Below are 23,855 nucleotides of genomic sequence, written 5' to 3' on the forward strand. Positions count from 1 at the left end.
CTTAATTCAGAGCAATCTTAATATGTAATTATGTATTATTGTAATTACAATTATGATAATAATGTTATAGGGCTGAACAAAAGTTTGTTTGCATCAACACAAAAACTATCTTTGTGTTGGAGTCCTTTAACCACGAATTCTATGTATAAAATCATAATAACATCATTCTACCACCAATAGTAGCGGAGCATCAATAAGAATGTTGCGAAAGCGGGAAAAGTTATGCAAACGAAGTCGCAAGCACAGCTAGAATTAAATGATAGTTTCGTAGCCGATCTAAACCTTATCAGGTTTCATCAAGGCCCTTAGGGTGGGCATCGGATTTAATTTCGAATGATTTATTTTCATCACCCTGAATGCCGTTGGACGATCGCTCATTTGCACGATGTAATAATATTTATGTAATGATGTTTGTGTAACATTAAGTTTTATTATCATCGCCAATGTCACTCATGATTCATTGAAGTGTACATACCTAAGTTGCCAGTAGGTAGGTAAGTACTAATTTTTGTGACAATAGTCAGCAGAGACAAATTACTTTATTGACCTAGCGAGTCGGGTAGGTATTAGAATATTTCACGAGGCTGTTGTACTTAAAACAAGTTAACTCGTAAACAGTTGTGTGTGCCACAACATTTTGCTTGTGACTACCTTCGTTACAGTATAATAATTGATGGATTTAAATCACAGCAAATACGAATTTTGTAAATTGTACTATGTAGGTAGGCGAAGGACTTTCGGCCCCAAGCAAAGATCTTAAGAGTGCGGCACATTATCCAAAATTAATTCCAACCATGTTTATGTACTTCTGTGTGACCCTAAGGTCACAGTGATAATTGGAAAAATCAGAGTTAGATTACTTTCTTGGACTGAAGGTTTTGATTTATTCCCTTTAACTCCTCGTAAAAGTCGTTCATATTCATACGACAATTTTTATTGAACCACAGAGGTGCACAAAAGGTCGAATTAACAATATGACATGGTGTCATAATATGATATTAATAATAAATTATATTTATTTACTTAAATTAAGTAGACAAGACGTAGTCATTGACACTATAATAGGGCACACGGAAAGTTCAGTTAAGAGACTGAAGACTTGTGTGACTTTTGGTATGCAATCTTTTCTCCAACGAATGTAATGGCAGACGATTTGCAAGTTTATTTGTCTTTCAAGCCTCATGAAACTCTCGGCGCGGTGGGGAAAATCAATGAAGACCTTCATAGGATTAGTGCTTGGGCTAATAAAAATTGTTTAGTTTTGAATCCACTAAAATCCAAATTTCTTGTTCTTGGTTCCAACATACAAATAAATAATATTAACAACTTCAACCCTAATATCTCAATTAATAATGAGGTTATCCAACAGGTAACTGAAGCTCGTAACCTTGGAGTCCTTATGGACGACAGGCTTAAGTTTCACAGCCACGTATTGGAGACGGTTAAGAACTGCTATTATAGGCTCAAAGTACTATACCATGTACGAAATTACTTAGATGTGGACTTGAGAGTTAAGCTCTGTGAATCTTTAGTTCTGTCCAAGCTTAACTACGCCGATACCGTCATAGGCGACTGTATCTATGGTTACACTAAAAAGGTCATACAGCGGGTGCAGAATTCCTGCGCCCGATTCTGTTTCAATATCCCGCGTAGAGCCCATGTCTCGCCGTTTCTCAATCAAGGAAACCTGCTTAACATGAAATCTAGGCGTGCACTCCATTACGCGTGTTTACTGTTTGGGGTTGTGCGTACTAAAAGTCCGCCATATTTATATGAGAAACTTTTATTTTCCCATCGGAGTGTGAGGCTTGCTTCACGCCTTGGATGTCCAAGCCACAGTACCGCAGCATTTCGTGGTAGTTTCCGTTACTCTGCCACGAAATGCTGGAATAATATACCACCGCCTTTTAAAAATTGTCACACGTTAAATTCTTTTAAATTAAATTACAAAAAGTATCTTTTAAACCTTCAAAAGCACACATAATAGTATTATAGAAATACCATTCATATCATAAAAAGAAAATCGTAAGAACTAATTTCTGTGCATGAGTTGTTTGTTCATGGTTGTAGTTATTAATTTATATTTATTATTATTAGAATCTTAGCTATACATAAGTAATGTAATTAAATAATCTGTCTAGGCTATCTATGTTTAAAATTACTTGTTACGTTAACCGATTGTTCCTGGGCGAGCTGCGCCCTTTACCTCAACTGGCATCCGCAGAATACCAGTGGTCGTGATGCGCTCTCTGCCGTCACGGCGTATACTGAGCTGATGCCATTTTGGTGCTTGTAGACGTTCTGTTGTCTAGTTTTAGTTATTATCTTGCTGTGTACCTACTTGCATCGAATAAATATTTTTCTTTCTTCTTTCTTCTTTCTATAAATGAGAAAATAACAAATTGTAGTATGTAAACCTACTCGGTTTAATATAATAATATATTTAGTAAGTACGGTTTACTAAAGTCACTGTTTTCGTTGTACAGTGAAATTCAATTGCGAAATGCGTTACCATGCAGCGTGCCCAATTTGTTTTAAGCTCAGATAAGCTTTATACTTTTGGTTATTGTGGATCATAAGTATTTGGTATTGGGTGCCATGAGCGCCTCAAGTTGGCGGTTAAAATGCTCCTTGCCTCACGCAAATCATGAATTGTAGTGTTATAACATGAGAAGACAATGCTTTAGGATTTGTAACGTTACGTGACTTGATCTGTATGTTTTTGGTAACCGAGACTCGGTTAGGCCATTTTGTATTTATGGAGTTCACCTTTTACTGTTACCAGTTTGTAAGACTGTTATTATTTTGTTTATTTATTTTATGTAGGTAAGGAGTCCTTACTAAGGACCGACTTCATTGTGTTTATTATCCAGACTTGTGTGCTTTTATTACAATAGGGGGCATGGGTTATATCTGACCCCGAAGCAAGGATGGGTCCTGAGTTACCCCAGAATGAAGTCGTCCAATAGGTAAGGGCGCGAATGTCGCGACTCTTTCTGTGCGAGTCAATTGCCGTCAGAACATTTGCACGAGTCTGTCGGTGTACTATAGGTATGTATAGCAGACAAATACTTATTTTAGTATTCAGTACTTTGTGGTACCCGCCAAGCGTCTATGAATGTATACCTTATTTAAAAGACTATCAGGTCAATAGTTGTAACTTTACTATACAGAGGCTGCATAAAGGCTTAAGTTTATTTAATTTCTCCAGGCGTTAACTGTTCGGTACCAAAAATTCAGGGCGCATAGATGCGGCCCCGATTAATTAACATCCTTCAAGATTCTGAAGGTTTAGGGCGATGCCCTTGTATCATCTCGGCAGTAATGAAATAAGCCAAACTGACACGAATCGAGTAATTTTTGCGTAATCTCATGATCTCTGTCTCCACCTTTTACCCATGGCAGGTCTTAAATAGCTTACTTTTGTCATGAAATAAAGCATTTTAATTAGGGTTCCATAACCCTTGAAAATTATGAGGATTTGGGGCGATATCCTTATGTCCTCCCGGCAACATTACTTTAATTTTGCCGTGCTAAATAGAATTTCAGACCCTGTTATAGTTATGCGGATTTAGGGCGAAGCCCTCATAGCTACTCGGCAACTTTACTTATTTTCGTTTGCCGTGGAATAAGGCGTTTGGGTTCTATAACTCTTCAAAAATTATGAGGATTTAGGACGATGCCCTCATGTCTTTGAACCGCAAATACAAACGAGCGAGGTTGCTTGGCTCGAAATGTAATGATTTGAGTCCGATTCTCCTTGGGTAATCTCCTATCCCAAAGGGATGAGGGATAACATGAGAGTTTAGAGCGATGCCCTAAGATCTCTCGACGTAATTAAAAATGAGCAGGGTTGCTCGGCTCGAAATGTAGTGATTTGAGTCCGGTTCTCTTTGGGTAATCTCCTATCCCAGTGGGATGAGGGATAACATGAGGGTTTAGAGCGATGCCCTAAGACCTCTCGACGTAAATAAAAATGAGCGAGGTTGCTCGGCTCGAAATGTAATGATTTGAGTCCGGTTCTCTTTGGGTAATCTCCTATCCCAGTGGGATGAGGGATAACATGAGAGTTTAGAGCGATGCCCTAAAACCTCTCGACGTAAATAAAAATGAGCGAGGTTGCTCGGCTCGAAATGTAATGATTTGAGTCCGATTCTCTTTGGGTAATCTCCTATCCCAGTGGGATGAGGGATAACAAGAGGATTTGGACCAATGCCTTACTAAGACCTCTCGACGTAAATAAAAATGAGCGGCGTTGCCTGGCTCAATATGAGACTCTTTGAGTGTTTGAGTTTTCTCCTATCCCGGTGGGATAAGGCAGAAAAGGTTCTGGCTCCTGGTTTTTCCCTGTTTGCTCCAAGAGAACTTACCCTCGCTACAGGATTATGCTGCTGCGTTTTGGTTACACTGCCATCTAGCTTGCCGAGTAGCCAGTTTGAGTTTTCCACTGTAGGTATTTAGCATAAGGCGAAATCTCAGATCGATCTGCGGAGCAGAGTTGCGATCGTATTGCTGCCGAAAAATTTTCCAGACGCCGCTAGCATCAAATAAACTGCGTATCAGGCTGAATAGACGATGTTCATCCTTCACCGTTTATTACACAGACTCACTGTTTATCTACACAGTAACAGCATAGCGTTTTCCTGAAATCATAGTTTAAGAAAACCACAAAGGTATTATTATACCTACGTACCGTATCCTAATAGGACAAACTGCACACTTCACTCTTGGGTTATAAGCCATGCGTTGGACTTCCATAATGGCGGTAGAATAGGTACGTCGGTACGCTACCTTACCTAGTGGAAGTTTTCATACTTTCCCCGGATGCATATTGATAAAGGTAGTTTACCGTTTATTTATTTTGTTGATTTATAAATCAACACAATCCGTCCGATGGAATTCGTATGTCTGAAATGGTATTGGTAAGTTGGTACTTACAGCTTATTGTAGCAAGCAATCACATCTTGCGACTATCACATTACACCACACCATCCTTTGATTTGACCTCTACGCCAACTCTTGCTCCTCTTCTGCACGTGGACATAATATTTCCTCTTTCCTTTTGAAAATAAAGACATCTAACGGAAAAACCCTTTTTATAACCCTTAGGCTAACCGTTAGGAATGAACATTGCTAAAAAGGAATATTAGTTTTAAAACACATCTAACGAAAACCGTTAGGCACAAACATTGCTAAAAAGGAATGTTAGTTTTAAAACACATCTAACGGAACACGCCGTCAGGTACGAACATTGCTAAGAAGAAAAGTTAGCTTAAAAACATATCTAACGAAAAACCGTTAGAAACAAACATTGCTAAAAAGTAATGTTACTTTTAAAACACGTCTAACGGAATACCGTTAGGTACAAGTATTACTAGAGAAGAAAGATAATTATTTAAAATTACACTGAGTTAGATTGAATGCAATCTACCCCCGAACGGTAACACCGTTGTAAAAATAAATTACACTGCGAAATAAGTAATCAGAGTAATTTTTATAAGTTTTCAGCCAGTACATAATAATTTAGAAGTACTTACATTATGATGGTAATATTTTACCTGAATCACGTCACGACTAGTACCTGTGAGATGGGTCGCGAACTAGCGGAGCTAATTCTACGACCGTCTCGAATGGGAACTAAAACACCAATGGCGAGAATATCGAAACCTAGTTTCGAGCTACCGTTGGTGGCGCTAGTGTCGTTAATTGAGGCGTGCTTAGGCGGTGGGGGGACCGGAGCGGAAGTCACGTGGGCAGATTATACGTCAAAACTAGTACTCAAACAGGAAAAGACAGACACTACTCTCATTATAAAGGCTTCATTATAAAGGCTTCGAATAACGGTACAGTACTGTTTAATTATACATTATTATATTTCATGCTACATTTAGGACGAGAAAAGATTAGCAACGCTTGTTAAAAACAACTGTTCCAATTTGAACAAGATGATTGCGTTTTATACCTATTCTGAAGTTATTTTTCTTTTCATGCATCAATGTGTCAAAAATGACTCGTGAGAAGAGTCAATGTTTTTTTAAGTATTATTAAAATGATTTGAACGCTGTCTCTTAAACAATTTAAAAGTAGGTTCAATATAGATTAATTGATTAATCAGTGAAATGTTTAAAATTACAGTAAAATATTTTTATGCGAAAAAAATTATGCAAAAGTATGGTTCTTCTATTCCGTGTGAGGTAGATGATGAAGTCTAAAGGGTTGACAAAGACTAATCGTTAATAAAGGTAGCGGGAAGGTGCTGGATGCAGGCCGCCACTAACCGGCCATTGTGGAAATCATTGGGCGAGGCCTATGTTCAGCAGTGGACGTCCTATGGCTGAAATGATGATGATGATGAATCGTTAATATGCCTTCCTCATTACAATACAGTTGTAACGCTGTTGCATACACAGAAATCGCAAAGAATCACAAGATGGAGTTCTACAATTAATAGCAATTATCGCCATCTTAATTGTGCATAGTTACGAGGAATAATGGATTTTTTTTATACACACATAACAGGTTTGTAAATCGCCTTAATGTTTTGTTGTACGATGAAAATAAACCCTAATCTCAAATAAGGCGTGGATAATTCTTCCGCGATTTTGAAATGATTATTCATGAGACCGAGATTCTAGAAAAATAACGCGAATTAAAGTCTTTGGACATGATGACGGCCAGCTCAATATTGTTCGATCAGTGTAATTTTGTGCTGTCATCGTAACTGGAAATCACTAATAAACCACTTATGGTCCGATACAAATACTGATATTGTGTAACTACTAACCTATGGACTCGGCATATCAACGAACCCATTGTTGGAATTACCCGGCTTTTACCCGTGGTCCCCCCAACATGTCCCCCTGGTGGGTCCACGGGTAATTTTTTTTACCCGTTGTCCCACCGTTCTGAACAGTGTTTGCCAGTGGGTCTACGGGTAATTTATTTTAACCATGGTCCCGTTAAAGTTCCTTGAGTGTAGTTAAATAAACAAGGAAATCTCATCAATGAGTAGGTACGGATATGTGTATTAGAAATTCAGGTCAACTCCGGAAATAACACCCACAGGATCCAATCAATTACTATATTTCTCTTCGTACAGAAATTTACAAGATTGATAAAACAAGCGCCGCACGCGTCATGCTCCGATGGCCGCCGGCGACAGATTGGCGCCTGCTTTCAAAACAGGACTGTCTAAGGCAAAATATTCGTTGAACGACTATACAATGTAGGTAATTTCAAATGTTATTAATAAAATGGAAGCCTGATTGCTAACAGACGGCCATTCTGCCGCGGGGATGTCCCCATCCCCAAATCCAGCTCGGCCATTCATCACGTGGGTATGTCCTCATACCATTCTTATGCTAAACTAGTGCAGTAAAACAATTTAACAATAATTTTAATTTTGCATAGGTGGTGATAAATGAAGGAACACAAAATTACATACAAAAACAAAATAAATAATAATCATCACTCCAGTAATTCACATATTATCACTTACATTATTCAAGTAAGATCTCAAATCTCGTTAATTTGATTAAGACAACCTAATAATTGTAATATTTTGTATATTATTATATTTTATATAATTATTATTGTAAATATTTTGTGTATCTTTAGAAATACTTTGATTACCACTATTAATTATGTTGACTTTCCAAAATTAGCCTCATTTTGTATAATTCAATTTCATATCATTATGTATGACAAAACAATATAATTCCTATGTATGTAACTATAACAAAACCAATATAATTCCTATATAAGTATTAAGTATGTACAACAAAACAATTTCATTAGTTTATGCTGCTTAGTTAAGTAAACTTAATAACAATCAAATATCACTCGGTAATTGATTTTATATACGCATAATTATTTATTTAACTTAGGACAGTTTTAGTTGATAGTTCAGTGCCACACTAGGGGCAATCACAACACTTTTCACCATTTGCCACACTGGGGGCGTCACATTTGCCACACTGGGGCATCACATATTTATCACACTGGGGACATTTATTTATTTCACATCACTTAAAATTACCACACTGGGGCATCACATATTTATTTACCACACTGGGGACATCACATATTTGCCACACTGGGGCACTCATCACATTTGCCACACTGGGGCATTCATTACATATTTGCCACACTGGGGCACCACATTTTTAGTTCACCAAAATAATAATTATATACACTCAATCACGAATTAATCATTCACGCTTGGAAATTAAGATGATCATTTTCATATTAGAAATGTAGCAGTACCACAACAAGGGGTTAACATAGACTTATCACTTGAAATCGTGTATCCTCTGCACGAGTGGAAGGTTCATATACGAGAACCTAGATACTCGCATCAGCGTGCATCGGCTAAACCATCTTTAGTTGATCCTCTCAAAATGTTTCAGAAAGCACCTGGGCTGTAAATGTCAGGATAGGAAAGGAGGTTATAGCATGCTAATTGTAAATTATAAGAAAAATCATGTATAAAGTTATTTACTCCGAAGAAGACTCATCGCTATTCGAGCCAGCATCACTAACCGAATTAGAAGTATTCATATCAACACTGATCCATGGTTTCAAATGATCAGCAGGGAATATATTTTTATATTTACGGTTCGAGTGTCCTACAATATTTGATACTTCATATCTATCCTTCTCCAATACACCTGAAACCCTAAAAGGGCCTTTGAACTTAGGGGCTAGCTTTTTGCTTTTACCTTTATCAGGGTTATTGTTTGGTATCATTACCAAATCACCTTCTTGAAATATTTTTGTTGGTGCTCTATTATTATCAAATAATTTCTTCATCTTTTCTTGATTATCATGTATAGTATCTTGTACCGTTTTTCTAAGTTCTTCTCTTTCTATATCTGTCATCTGTTCAGTTTGATCTAAGGCCCCTTTTATTATTCCCTCTGAATGTCCTATTGTCTTTTGTCCGAACACAACTTCAGCAGGAGACTTTCCTGTACTTTTATTGACTGTATTATTTAAACTCCACTGTAGTCTACCTAATTGAGCATCCCAGTCCTTTTCATCTCGACCGTGGTTCATTGCCGCCAGAGAGTTCAAAATAGTGCGATTGTACCTTTCAATCTGTCCGTTCGCTCGCGGCGTTGCCACGGCATTACATACGTGCTTGGTTCCAATAGCACTCGTAAAATTTTTAAACTCTCCAGAGGTGAAACTTGTGCCCTGATCTGAGATAATTACTTTAGGTTGTCCAAATACCGAGAAAATATCTTCTAGCACCTTAATCGTGGATTTAGATTTTGTGTTTCTTACACCCTTTATAAAAATGAATTTACTAAATGCATCAATAATTCCCAGAATATAGCAATTCCCACGTTTGCTTTTCACAAATGGACCTAGATGATCCAAGTGAATAGTGTGGAAAATTGCCTTGATTTTAGGTATCGGATGTAGTGAGCCACTTTTCTTTCCAGCCAATTCCTTGTTATATGCGCAATTTATACATGCCTTGACATACTTCTTGACAAAGCGGTTCATTTTTGGGAACCAATAGTCTGACTTAATTTTTTCCAAAGTTTTCTCGAAAGAAAAGTGACCCGCTTCATCATGATTCATTTGACATATTCTCCAACGAGCAGAATTTGGTACAACCCATTTTAATTTATTTCCGACTTTCCTGTAGATATTATTATCGCGTGTTACATAATTTAATTGAATGTCCTTAAGATCATTATCACCTGTCTCTAAGATATTCTTAATATTTTTTAAATTTGAGTCTGACATCTGAACGGTTTGAAGCCAATCTTTTGTGGTAATATTCAAAATTTCAATTTCTTCTTGTTCCAAGATAGGAGCCGGATTCCGACTTAGCGCATCCACATGCTGCATACTGTGACCTGGTCTGTACTCAATGGAGAAATTATATTCTTGGAGAATAAGCCACCATCTAGCAACCTTTGGCAACAAATCACGTTTCGTCAACGTGGAGCGTAAGGCGTTGCAGTCAGTAATGACTTTAAATTCGATGCCAATCAAATAAACACGAAACCTTCTCAGCGACATCACAACGGCCATGGTCTCTAATTAATAAGAGTGCCAGAACTCTTCTTCTTTGGTGGTCTGCCGACTGAAGTACGCGACTGGCCGCAGTGGTGACTCTTCGTTAGGTTTCTGTAAAAGTATTCCGCCTACGCCCACCTTACTAGCGTCACAATGCACCTCTGTAATAAACTCAGCATTGTATAATGCTAGCACTGGTCTTGTAATGAGCTTTGACTTAATATTGAGAAATGCTGCCTCTTGTTCCTCACCCCATACCCACGGCACATCTGCCTTAGTCAGTTTCGTTAGGGGCTTAGCAATGCAAGCAAAATTATAAACAAATCGTCGGAAAAAACTTGCCAGTCCGACAAATTGTCTTACCTGGTGTACATTGCTTGGACGGGGAAACTCTTGTACAGCCTGTATCTTTGTACTACCGGGCTTAAGGCCTTCTTCTGATATTTCAAATCCTAAGTAATCAAGCTTAGATTGGAAAAAGAAGCATTTTTTTAGGTTTAGCGTAAGGTTAGCGTCTTTTAGTAGTTGAAAAATGGATTCAAGCTTATCAAACATTTCATCTGTAGTACTGGCTGTGCATAAAAGATCATCAAGATAAGGTATGGCTAAATCAAAGCGTTTTGCACCAAGGGCTTTATTAATCATGCTTTGAAATACAGCCGGTGCATTCACGAGGCCAAAGGGCATTCGAGTATACTCGTAATGCCCATCGGGAGTTACGAAACCTGTTATGTGACGTGAGTCTTCAGCCACAGGGATTTGATGATAGCCTGATGCAAGATCTAGACTAGTGAATAGTGATTTTCCACTTAATCGGTCCAATTGATCATCAATGACTGGCATGGGGTAGCTATCTTTAATAGTCTTTTTGTTCAGTGCCCTGTAATCGACGCACAGGCGAGATTCACCATTTTTCTTCTTCACTAGGACAATTGGGCTAGAGTACGCTGACTGAGATTCTCTTATAACCCCATTCGACAACAGGTCACCTACTATTTCCCTTACTTTAGCCCGTTCGCTAAACGGTAGTCGATATGGCTTATAAGTGACAGGTGCAGAGTCGTTTAACCTAATAGTCATCTCGGTTATGTTGGTAAGACCAAGCTCGCATGGAGTCAATGCGAAGCAATCTCTAAAGTTATTCAACAATTGAACCAGACGATCTTTTTCAGATTCACTGATTCCTGGTCCGATGTTTATCATGTCTAACGTAATTGGACATTTGGTTTTAGGTTGCGATGTAACTGGTTCATTATCTAAGTTTACTTTGTTGACGTCAAATGATAGTGCACCTGAAGAAAGTACGCGATTCTGTGGAAATTTTATAGCTCGAGCCAGTAACTTACTATTTTTGAAACAAAGAGGATTTTTTGAAGAGTTTATAATTACAAGTTGACCCCTACTATTATGAAGTTGGTACACCCCTTGCAATAGAACATACTGATTATCGGGCTTCATACAGATACTTCCTGGTACGAATAATGATCCTGTATATTCTTCATCGGTTCGTATACTTACAGTGTTCATCCCTACTTGCAATGTTACTCCCTGACAGCAGTAAATACTTATTCTTTCTGCCTCTGAATCATCACAGTATAAGTTTAAGGTAGAATTAGTTTTGTAAGCTACAACTGTTGGTAATTCAGTCAAAGATTGTCCGATTAAAACATCAGTATCTAATAAATCATCTTCGACCACGTAGATTTCGACATCTGCTTCTACAGCATCAACTACGATATTAACAGTGCTTTTGCCAAGGGGCACCACACTTCCTGAAGCAAATCCTTTAATAACGGGTAACCCTGATTTAATTAGTGGTAAATAAGATTCCTCTGCTACGCTCTTACGTACTAATGTACATTGACTTCCAAAGTCAATGTATGCCGACCGCTTTATATTATTTAATGTTACAGATTTAAAATACTTGCCATTTGTCGAGTCTCCAGGTGTAATTTTTAAAACTTTCTTCACGGGCTCCACTTTACTGTCTGAACTGTCTTTGATATTAATATTGGTTCTATCCCGGATATTATTAATTAATTCACATTTAAGGCTGTCATGTCCAAAACGAGAGCACTTATCACACCGTTTTCTAGGTTTTGTACACGTGCGCGAGGTGTGACCTACTTCGAGACAGTTGAAGCATTGAATTTGCCTAAAACCTTCGCGATTGGTAACAGTAGTTGCTTTCTGACTTCCCGCATTCAATAGTTTTTCTCCAGCCTTCGTATTTTGTTCATACCTATTTAATTGATTAGCTTTGCGGAGTACGTTGTTTTTCTTAGAAATTCGGCGGAGATATTTCAGTAGTTGAGAAGGTCTTTTAAAACTTGAGCCTTGGGCATTGAGACGTATGTTAAAATCAAATATGCCGTTAATTATACAATCAACTGCATTACGTCCTTCTATACCACACATTTTCACCAATCTTGCCTTGTCATGGTAATAGTCTTCTAGTGATTCCTCCCTTCTACTTCTCCTTTCCAACATTTCCGAAAGTCGATCAGCATAATTGCGATCGTCGGGGAAAGATTTAACAATTTTCTTTTGCCATTCTCGCCAACTCAAGTTAATAGTACTCAAACCTTGGTACCATTTCTTGGCGTGGCCAGCTAATTTTGGAATTGCATAGAAAATTATTTGTTTGTCACTCCATTTATAAATTCTGGCAGTTTCGTTTACTTTACGTACCCAGTTAACGGCTGACTGGTCGTTTGCATCCGGGTTAAATTCAGGGATTACATGTTGTGCCCCTTCGAAGTGCTGATCAGCCTTACCGAACAAACGAGCAAATTTCTTGAGTACCCCATAGTCTCTAGACGTTTGAGATCTTGAGTAACGCCGTCTCTTCTGAGATTTTCTCAAACGGTACCTTTGACGTGATGGTCTTTCCGAATTCAATCCAGACGATAGACTTCCCGATGTGGAAGTACTGGATCGCTGACGTTTTCTTTTTCCGAGTTGAACGCGTGAATCGTGGCTAGAATAGTCAGTACTTTCCACTGAACCCGTAGTCGTACTAGTAGCATATCGTCGACGATCAGTCGAAGGTGTCCGTCTCCGCCGCCTTCGAGGGCTAGATTGAGAGGAACTACTATTGGAGCTCTCAGTGGAGGGTCGCCGACGACGCGATCTACTGCGGTATGTTTCACGTTTTCGTCGGTCCCTATTTTTCGGAGAAACTTCAGGCCGTAGCCTCCGCAGAGGGCGATCACGACGATCCCTACAGCGGGACGGCCTCGTATTTTTCCGATTATCTAAAGGTGGTGTATAACGAGAGATCTCCGACGAAGACATAATTTCAATAAAGTCGGTCTGTTGCAGTGGAGCTTTGTTTGTTCAATCATTTTAGTAATAATAATGTGATTTGTTAATTAAATGTAACAGGTGAGGTTAGTAAGGAAGAAACAAAGAAGAAAAATAGTTAATGAATGAAGTATTATATATATAACCAGTTTATTTGAAAGTAACTGTCTATAAAGTTTAAATCACTACCACTGTAAAAATATACTTTATTATAATTGCAAACGAACTGCCTAAGCCGGGAATCGAACTCGCGACTTTTCGCTTGCCGGGTGACTGCACTTAACCATTGCGTTGTTGATAGTTATCAAACATAATTAAATAAGAAAACAATAAATAAAACAAGTAAAATAAAATGAGGTTGTCCACAAAGTAAAGCATAGGTACGTATGTAATGTGTTTGCAATGTTTGTTACTTAATTATTAAATGGATTGGTTATCAATTTAATGTATTGATTTGAGTGTTAAATAAAAATGCATCAATTTTTATTAATTGATTTACAGTGAGTTACTATACAAAAGACTCAGAATTATTGCCTACCTGATAAAACACTTCGCCCAAGTATTGGTGTTTAATTGCTTAAAATAATAATAAATAATTTCCAACTATGATGTTTACTGTCTGTTTCGGAACAAAACCAATACAGTCATGTTCTTGTTCCAGGAACACAAATCAATAAGTACGTTTTGTTACATTGTAGGCATTATATTTTATTGCACAACATAGCAAAAATAAATCTATTATTCTACAAATGAGTTTAACCGCTAATCAATACTAGTACCTAATGTTACTAGCCAGACATTATTTTGAGTATTTTACCTCGCAGGGAATTCCTATTTTACCGACTTACTTGTTATTATACTTACTGGGCGAACAGGTAGGTAGATATTGTTATGTTTGATGTATGCTTGATTAAGATCAATAATTCTTAACGAAATACAAACGAATTCAGTATGCAATATTATATAAAAAAAACGAGGATTTAGAAGCAAACCGTATTTATGGTACGAAAATATAATAATAAAATAGTGTACATACCACTTGGTTTTCTCCAACGTTCTTACCACTTCTGACTTATTAGAAATTCAGGTCAACTCCGGAAATAACACCCACAGGATCCAATCAATTACTATATTTCTCTTCGTACAGAAATTTACAAGATTGATAAAACAAGCGCCGCACGCGTCACGCTCCGATGGCCGCCGGCGACAGATTGGCGCCTGCTTTCAAAACAGGACTGTCTAAGGCAAAATATTCGTTGAACGACTATACAATGTAGGTAATTTCAAATGTTATTAATAAAATGGAAGCCTGATTGCTAACATGTGGACTGATGTGATGTGATAGGATATGAGTGACTTTAACCCACATGTGTGATGTGAAGATGTTATAAAAAAATGTTCTTGCAATTATTAATTTCGATGTATCCTTTATTCTCAAATAAATATGAACTTAAATCTATGGTGCCGTACCTACCTATAATTATTTTCTATAATTAATTATAGATTTTTTTATAATATTATAGATACCTAGGTGACATGCAATGTTTGCCACTTAGTGCGGTGGGATCATGGTTAAAATAAATTACCCATAGACCCACTGGCAAACACTGTTCAGAACGGTGGGACAACGGGTAAAAAAAATTACCCGTGGACCCACCAGGGGGACATGTTGGGGGGACCACGGGTAAAAGCCGGAATTACCTACCAGTTTTACGCAAGCTCGTATTTTATAAAATAGCTGTAACTTAATTGGCATTATTATTTTTGTGATTGAAAGACAAATAATTACTTTGACACTACTCAAAAACTAAATCGTTTTGGGCGACCTGATGACTCTTATTGTTTACCTTAAGCGTTGGTAAAGTTGCCAAGTTAGCCAAAACTTCATTTAAGTATATTCCCATGATTTAAATAATTGGTCACGCCGTTAGCCGTTAACAAGAAACCAATTTTAGATTTAAACTTTGGACATCAATTTTTTTTCGCGTATGACGTAACGATCGATCAACCTTTTTACAAATATAATTATTTAAGTTGCGAATATAAAGATATCTGATTATAAATAGAAAGAACTTCAAACAGTCAAGACAGTCAGCATCTTGGCGAGTCAATCAAACGTTTATGCAAATCATTATGGCGGATAAATGCCATTGATCGAGAACCAGTTAATGTCAGTGATTACACCAACTATAAATAAGGAAACTGCAGTGAACTTGACAGTGAAATTGTGTATCAATCGCCATGAGGGTCTTAAGTCTGATATTTTTCTATACTTTAGCAACGGTAAGTAGGTTTAAATTCTTCAATGAGTTTTGTGTTGATTAAGATATTAATTGTATGTACTCGTACATTGAAAAATATTGACTATTGGGAAATTTACAAAAGGCACCAAAATTCAATTTTCCAGCTTTCAAAGCTATTGAATTGGTCGTATTTTATATTCATGCTGTTGTTTTTTTTTTTCAGGGCAATTTTGTGCAACTTGCTATGGTTAGAGTCAATGAGGGACTATTGCTGGGTGTGCGAAAAAAGCTGTCCACTGGTCTAGGAGAATACTACAGTTTCAAAGGGATTCCTTATGCTGAAGCACCAGTTGGAGACTTGCGATTTAAGGTAACGAACGAAATTTAGTACTAAATATAGTAAAATTAACGTCAAAAATTTATTTTAAAATTTTGAGTCGAATTTACCACGAATACGAGTATTTGCCTTCCGCAAGACCTGACCTAAACATTGGCATAATTCACGTTCTAAATTCACATTCACAAGGGTCATTTCGATAGAACTCTTTAGGATCGATTACTCGATAGTATCGCAACTCAGCGATTTGTTGTCGTTGAGGTTTTGTTACGTGAATACGGCTACTTATCTAGTTTTGTAATTAGTAACCAACTTGATTTAAAAAAAATATATTTGTGTTCTGCTTTACAGGATCCCATACCCATCAAACCATGGAGAGGCGTGAAAGAGGCAATAATACACGGTTCACTTTGCCCTCAATTTTCTAGAGTAGTCAATATGTATGTCCCTGGTAGCGAAGATTGTCTGTATTTAAAAGTTTACACGCCAGACTTGAAGCCAGAAAAACCTCTCACAGTAATGTTTTACATTTATGGAGGTGGCTTTGTTAGTGGATCAGGAAACTCATATGTATACGGCCCAGATTTTATTGTTGAAAAGAATGTCGTTTTGGTAACTATTAACTACAGGGTCGATGCTTTGGGATTCCTTAACCTGGACACGAAGGATGTTCCGGGTAGTGCTGGTATGAAAGATCAGAGCCTTGCGTTAAAATGGGTTCATGACAACATCCATAAATTCGGTGGTGATCTGGACAAAGTGACCATTTTTGGAGAAAGCGCAGGGTCAGCGTCAGTGACTTATCATTTACTGTCACCAATGTCTAAAGGATTATTTAAACGAGCTATAGCTATGAGCGGCGTTACATTTTGCGAGTGGGCCATCAGTTACGAGACCGCAAAACGATCTTTTGCACTTGGAAACATGTTGGGAAGCAACACGACCGATCCAAACGAAATGTTGGAGTTCCTGCAAAGGCGACCCATTTTGAAATTAATTCACAAGTTTCCTACGGTCATGCCAGTTGAAGAAAACTGGGCTATTGGGCTGAAAATGTCGCCGTACGTACCTGCTCCCGAAAAAAACTTTGGGCAAAAACGATTTTTAGTAGAGTCCGCGACTGAGAGTCTTAAAAAAGGAAAAATTAATTCAGTAGACCTGATGATAGGATACACCAGTTTGGAATATTTGTATCAGTTGCGTAGACTCGGCAATTCACTAGAAAGGTACAACAATATGCGCGAATTATTGATACCTCGTGAAATTACTTATTACGGGCGAAAAAATATTGACAAGAATGCATTAGCAGCGAAAATATCCGAACAATATTTTGGTAAAAGGGATATCAATAACGAAACAGTTAAGGAGTTCCTTGACTACCAAAGTGAAGAAATATTTGTGTACAACATAAACAGGTTTTTAAGGCACCTGCCAAATGGGAATAAAAAGTTCTTGTACAAATTCTTCTGCATATCAGAAATAAACAAATTCACGCCCGACGGAGAACTGTATGGAATAACTGGAGTAGGACATACGGATGATTTGCGATATGTCTTTGATATCCAACTTGGCAGAAACCAAACAGTTGACGTATCATCAGAAGCTTACAGACTTATTAATCAGACAGTCACATTATTTACAAACTTTGCAAAATATGGTTAAGTTTTTGTATAAAATTTAAATTTTCATAAAAATGACCAATCGATTTCTCATAGTATAAGAACAATGAAAATAAAAAACATAATAAATAATGGTAGCGGCCTTCATCCAGCGCCTTTCTGCTACCTTTATGAGGTGGTCGGTCCACCTTGTGGATGATCAGACGGAAGCCATTGGGAGAGGCCTATGTTCAGCAGTAAACATCCTGTGGTTAAAATGATGATGATAAATAGAATCTCCTTTTAATATCTTTTTTTTTTTTTTTAGAAACCCGACTCTTAGAAGATTGCGCGCGACATGGCCAGAGTACGACAATGCTTCGAAGCAGTACATGGTCATTAACTCCACCCTGCGCGTTGACATCAACCCTGACGCTGGAGCCAATCTGCCGTCCTATCACTATAATGCCGTTAACCCACAATTGGTCAATTTTGACTTTTGAATACCATCCGAATCAGAAAAAAATGCTTAATCTAGCACTATTATCGAAATTTTTATATCTTGTTTAGTTCCTGAGATAAAAAAAATAAGAAAGCCGCTAACTGCTTCGCCTTTGCAAGATTACATAACTAAAATGCAGTTACATTACATTTCTTAGCTTAAACGCGGTTAAGCGTCTTTAATTGTTATTAGAATTAAAAATTTAAGAAAAATTACAAAGCTTTATTGCCGTTATTTACAATTTCTAGTCAATACAGCCGTTAAGGTACTTTAACGACAATATTGCTAAGCTGCTCTTTGCAAAGCTTTAATAGACTCCTCAAGACTAAAACGCCGTTAAGTATAATTATTAGACTTAAACGCAACAAAGGTCCAATAACGGCATTATAGCTTTGTATTACATGAATTTATTTATTGAAATTGCACTAGTGAATTCACCATTAAGGCTAACCAAATGTAACAATCTATGTGTTTTTTACATTTTTACAAGACTTAAATGCCGTTAACCTACATTCCTAAACTATAATGCGGCTATGTTCAAAAAGTTGAATGAAGTGTTCTAAGCGTCGTTGCGTGCGTCGATCACTCAGTTCAGTCAGAGTTACTGATGTGCCGCTGAGAACGCTCCCGGGAATATTCCTAGCGTTCTCAACAAAATAAATTTAGTTTTAATTTTATGTTTGTTGTTTATTAATATGTGATGTGCAATGTTTCTCTTTTATTATCTAAGACTAGTCGTTATAAACAAGGTATGAAACGTGTTAGTGAGATATTGCTGTCTTGTCATTATTTTCGTGGCTAATGCGCACTGCAACTTTAGGACACGGCAGCGCGGTAATTGAGCTTCAGTGTGCCTCTGAGTTTTAAATGATGAACACGTTGCGTTTTGTTTTCTAATTTTAAAAATTAGTAAGAGAAGCCTGGTGTTCGGTCATTTTACTTGTTCATTTTGTTTTACATCTTCTATGTTAGACGAAGACATAACGCTCGTTTGTTTCAGGCAAATGTCGTTCAACGGCTGGACAAAGGTCTCCTCAAGGATTTCCACAACGACCGGTCCTGCGCCGCCCGCATCCAGGCACCTCTCGTGACCTTTACCAGATCGTCGATCCATCTAGAGGGGCCTGCCTGCCCACACTATGTCTTCAGGCTCATTGTCGCCACTCGAGAATTTTTCTACCCCATCGGCCATATTCAGCTCTGCCACTTGATTTTAGCAATTCTGCGGGTTATGTCGGTCACTTTGGTTTTTCTACGGATCTCCTCATTTCTGATTCGATCACGCAGGGAAACTATGCTTGGCATAGCACGCTCCATCGCCCTTTGGGTCCACATCACAAATCCGTATACTATCACTGGCAACACAAACTGGTCACAGACTTTTGTCTTAAGACACTGCGGTATTATTTCGGACGTGGAAATATCGCGAAGCTTCCCGAACGCTGCCCAGCCGAGCTGGATTCGACGATCGACGTCTCTCTCAAAGTTGGACCTACCTAACTATCCAGTTAGTACCTATACCTGATGGTTTGTCTCAGGTATACATAATTGTCAACAACTTCGAGTGTAGTCTCCAACTTTCAAAGGAGTGGGTGCAACACGGACATTTGACATGATTTTTGTCTTGTCCATGTTCATTTTGAGACCCACTTGTTGCGAGGCTCTACTGAGGCCATCGAGCATTGTGCCTAGATCTGCCACAACTACGATATCGTCTGCAAATCGAAGGTGGGTGAAGAACTCGCCGTTGATATTTATGCTGAATCCTCTCCAGCCCAGAAGCTTGAAAACATCTTCCAGGGCGGTGGTAAATAGTTTCGGTGATATTACGTCTCCCTGTCTCACCCCTCGCTGCAACTGGATAGGTTTTGTTAATTATGAAAAATCTAAAACGTTAAAATAACGATATAGTTGTGGCCAATGAGTTGCTGTCATAGTGACATTGACAATACGTCAATGTCACGCTAGCATCAAACGTCAGAATAGAGGGACGCGCGGAGACGACTCCGCGCGCTTTTGTGCTAAGTGATGAATTGTATCTAAAATAAGGCAATATAATGTGAAAGATGAGTATCCAGTGTTTTATTTATGAGAATAGATCGACCGGCCTCTAATAGTTCAGAAGTGAGATCTGAAACCTATGATAGTAACGTGATTTCAAAGTGTTCCAGGTGACCAATGTCTCGTGTGATTTGTCACGAATATTAACACAAAACGCCCACGGTTCTATGATTATAATGGAATATGATGAAGAGAGAATGTCATGGAAAACACGCTGACAACTGTGTGAGATGCAGAAAAGTATTTAAGTACGAGAAATGATGGACGCAAATTATGAAGATGCTCCTCCCGTAACTTGGCTTGTGGTCACGTAAGTGGTGAACAATTTGATTAACGATGGCCCCAGAGCAGGTATGATTTATTATTATTATCGATTATTCCAACAACAACAATATTAACACATTTCCTTTTTGAGCAAAATAATGCATGGAAGTGAATGAAGCATCAAATGTTATAGGTATTGTCAGTCTTTACTGATAATGCCAGGAATGTGTGTGAAAGCTATGGTATGTGCTCACTTTAATTGCAATGCCTAATAAACTATTTTAGTAAATGAAATTAAATTGAACGGTGTTCATTTGTTCATGTTTGCATTCTGCGAAGAATAACCTGTTGAGATTTAAAATCAATAAAGAATAGATAGAATAATGGTCAGATAAATTAAAATAAGTTTGGTAATCATGCCTGAGTAACCTCTTGGCATTATTTTGGAGAACAATTAATAATTAGTTTTATTCAAGTAAATTGAAGCTAAGGTCTGTGTTGTGTAAATCAGTTTTAGTATCATGATGTTTCTTTCTTGATGTTGAGTAAGTACTACAAGATGAAATAACTTAAAACATTTAGCTAATTGAAATTAAGTAAAGCAGCCAGTTATATTATTGAACATGGGGATTCTTGGTACTCTTATAGTGATTGATACTTCAATTATTGTGAAACATAATTATTGTGTAGGTACTCCTGATTACTGTAGATGCAAGACAATATTATGTTACATGAAGCTATATTTGAGTAAGGATAATGTTAATATTGAATTTCTCCAACTTATCAAATAATTTCTACTGCCAGTAGTCATTTGGGTTGTATTACTAAAATTGAAAATTAGTGTGGGTGATTAAAATTTATCCAATTATTATTATTATTACAAAAAAAAAAGATAAAGAATGTGGTACATTTAACTTAAAGGGTATTCTTGTTTGTGAACCAGGCATTATTGTTGGTTATTCTCACATGGTGAAAATGATTTTAATCTTGAGGTTATTTGTTAGCTGGTTAATAAAAAGGTTACTGGTTGTAGCATGTTGTGTGTGCATATTTTTAGATTTGACTTGAGTTTTAGATATGGTGACCTATCTGTCTGCGGGTTGGCCCTGTGGTGAGCAAATCAGTCAAGCACAATACCTGAGTGAAGCTTAACACTGAGCAAGGGTACTCCACCTAAGTGATTTGGAGTTGGACAGAAGGTAATGCAATACAAAAGGCATCAGCTGTGATATTTGGTGAGTGAAAATGCAATACAAAAGGAATCAGCTGTGATATTTGGTGAGTTGAATTAATGTTTTATTGCAAGGGTTGAGCTGAGACTAGCAGTGCCACTGCGGCTTGGTTGTTTAACTGTGCTTATTCTTGTCATTGGCATGAAATTGCATACAATTAACTTGAGTGTGAACAGATTTTAATAATTAGTTCGCTACAGTCTACTGCTAGACTTTAGAACTTCCCAAGTGCCGCTAGCAGCCTTAAGCAAAAAGTTATTTAAAGTACTTGGGTATTTCTTGTGAATGCTTTGAGGATGGTAACTTCATTGAAGTATTTGCAATTGTGCTGTTACCTAAGATAATAACAAGAAGTTTATTTTGATAAAGTTGCATTTGTGTGTGGAGCAACTTGGTGTTCACCCAAACACAATGTTAAGCATCAATATGTTTCACTTGCATTGTTTTGTTGTCAGTGATGATTTATGTAGTTGTGTTATTCATCTTAATATTTTGATAATGTTGTGGTTATGGGAATGGTTTGAAAATAATAATAATAATGTATATGATGTACTTGTTGATCATACACCAGTGGACATTGTCATGAAGCTGGGCGGACATTGTCATTCTGCGTGAGATGTCCTGATATCTGTGTGAGGAGAACATGTGGCATGACATGACAAGCTATGTGGAATGGCCTAATCTGTGTGGGTTTAAAGTGAAAATGTTCAAAGAACCCTAACTAATCCCATAAATCATTTAGGATGATGACATTAGATGTACTGTATGATGGTGTATAGATGTACTGTATGATGATTTCTTGTGTCAGCAGAGCCGAAAGTAGTCAGCGTGCAAAGGTGCGTGGAGTGCAGCGCGCCTAGCGGCGCCAGCTGCAGGAGCCCGCGCGTGGGCGGCGGCGGCGGCTCAAGCGCGGCGGGCCGAAGCGGCGCGACAGCCAGCTCGGTGCAGTGCGGCGTGGCGCGCGGCGCGGTCGGCATGCGGCTGCTCCTGTCGCGTGTCCACCGGGTGCCACCAGATGTGTGTAACATGTTATGACAAGCTATGTGAGACATGTCATGACAAGCTGTGTGGGATGTCTGTGTGACATCAGGAATTGTGAAGATGCCGTGCCTTGTGTGGGAGACATCATGAACTATTGACATGTGGTATTGTCAAGAAACTATGTGGATATTGTCATTCTGTGTGGGATGTCTGTGTGACATCATGAACTATGTCTGGCGCGGTTAGCGCTGGTGCTTCGCGCAGCAGCGCGTTCAGCGCGGGCGCTTCGGGCAGCAGCGCGTTCTGCGCGCGCGCTTCGGGCAGCAGCGCGTTCTGCGCGCGCGCTTCGGGCAGCAGCGCGTTCTGCGCGCGCGCTTCGGGCAGCAGCGCGTTCTGCGCGCGCGCTTCGGGCAGCAGCGCGGTCAGCGCGGGCGCTCCAGGCAGCAGCGCGGTCAGCGCGCCCGCTTCGGGCAGCAGCAGCGCGGTCAGCGCGCCCGCTTCGGGCAGCAGCAGCGCGCCCGCTTCGGGCAGCAGCAGCGCGGTCAGCGCGCCCGCTTCGGGCAGCAGCAGCGCGGTCAGCGCGCCCGCTTCGGGCAGCAGCAGCGCGGTCAGCGCGCCCGCTCAGCGCGCAGCAGGTCGCGCGCCAGGAAGTGCGCGGGCAGGCGGTGCAGCCGGGCGAGCCGGCGCGCCACGAGCGGCGCCCGCGCGGCGAGCGCTGCGTGGTGCACGGCGCGGTCGGCGCAGCAGGAGTCCAGCAGGTGCCGCGCGTGGTGGAGCAGCAGGGCGCGCGTGAGCCAGGGCACGTTGTGGGCGCCTACGAGCGCGTTCACGGCCAGCTTGTGGTGCGAATGGTGGTGGAGATGGCAGAGTGGACCTAGCAAGGTGCACAGCTGGATCCCAATACGAGGCGTCAAGTGTGCTATGAGTAGAGTAGACCTTCGAGGGCGAAGGAAATGTAGGATGGCCGAACTGTTAATTATGAAAAATCTAAAACGTTAAAATAACGATATAGTTGTGGCCAATGAGTTGCTGTCATAGTGACATTGACAATACGTCAATGTCACGCTAGCATCAAACGTCAGAATAGAGGGACGCGCGGAGACGACTCCGCGCGCTTTTGTGCTAAGTGATGAATTGTATCTAAAATAAGGCAATATAATGTGAAAGATGAGTATCCAGTGTTTTATTTATGAGAATAGATCGACCGGCCTCTAATAGTTTCGAGACCTAATCCTGGAGACGGACTGACATTTTGGCGTTTTTATACAAGTCTTTTTTGAAGAGGAGTACCACCAT

General features: G+C 39.1%; 1 protein-coding gene and 1 long non-coding RNA gene across 3 annotated transcripts in view; one reads left to right on the forward strand and one right to left on the reverse strand.

Annotated features, from left to right (window-relative positions):
• The window catches only part of LOC135076371 (uncharacterized), a 183,906-nt gene that overhangs the window by 44,404 nt on the left and 115,647 nt on the right, over positions 1-23,855 (reverse strand). The gene's annotated exons all lie outside the window — the stretch shown is intronic.
• Positions 15,580-20,094, forward strand: LOC135076339 (juvenile hormone esterase-like). 2 transcript variants are annotated; one of them, XM_063970829.1, is made up of 4 exons: positions 15,580-15,624; positions 15,808-15,954; positions 16,273-17,578; positions 17,848-20,094. In XM_063970829.1, exons 1-4 carry the CDS (start codon positions 15,583-15,585, stop codon positions 18,087-18,089), a joined length of 1,737 nt encoding a protein of 578 aa, XP_063826899.1. In that variant the 5' UTR covers positions 15,580-15,582; the 3' UTR covers positions 18,090-20,094. The 2 variants fall into 2 exon arrangements, with proteins under 2 accessions (XP_063826899.1, XP_063826900.1); XM_063970830.1 differs by lacking the exon at positions 17,848-20,094 and having other exon boundaries at positions 16,273-17,845.

The sequence above is a fragment of the Ostrinia nubilalis genome, chromosome 11 (assembly GCF_963855985.1).
Source record: "Ostrinia nubilalis chromosome 11, ilOstNubi1.1, whole genome shotgun sequence".
Classification (NCBI taxonomy): Eukaryota; Metazoa; Arthropoda; class Insecta; order Lepidoptera; family Crambidae; genus Ostrinia; species Ostrinia nubilalis.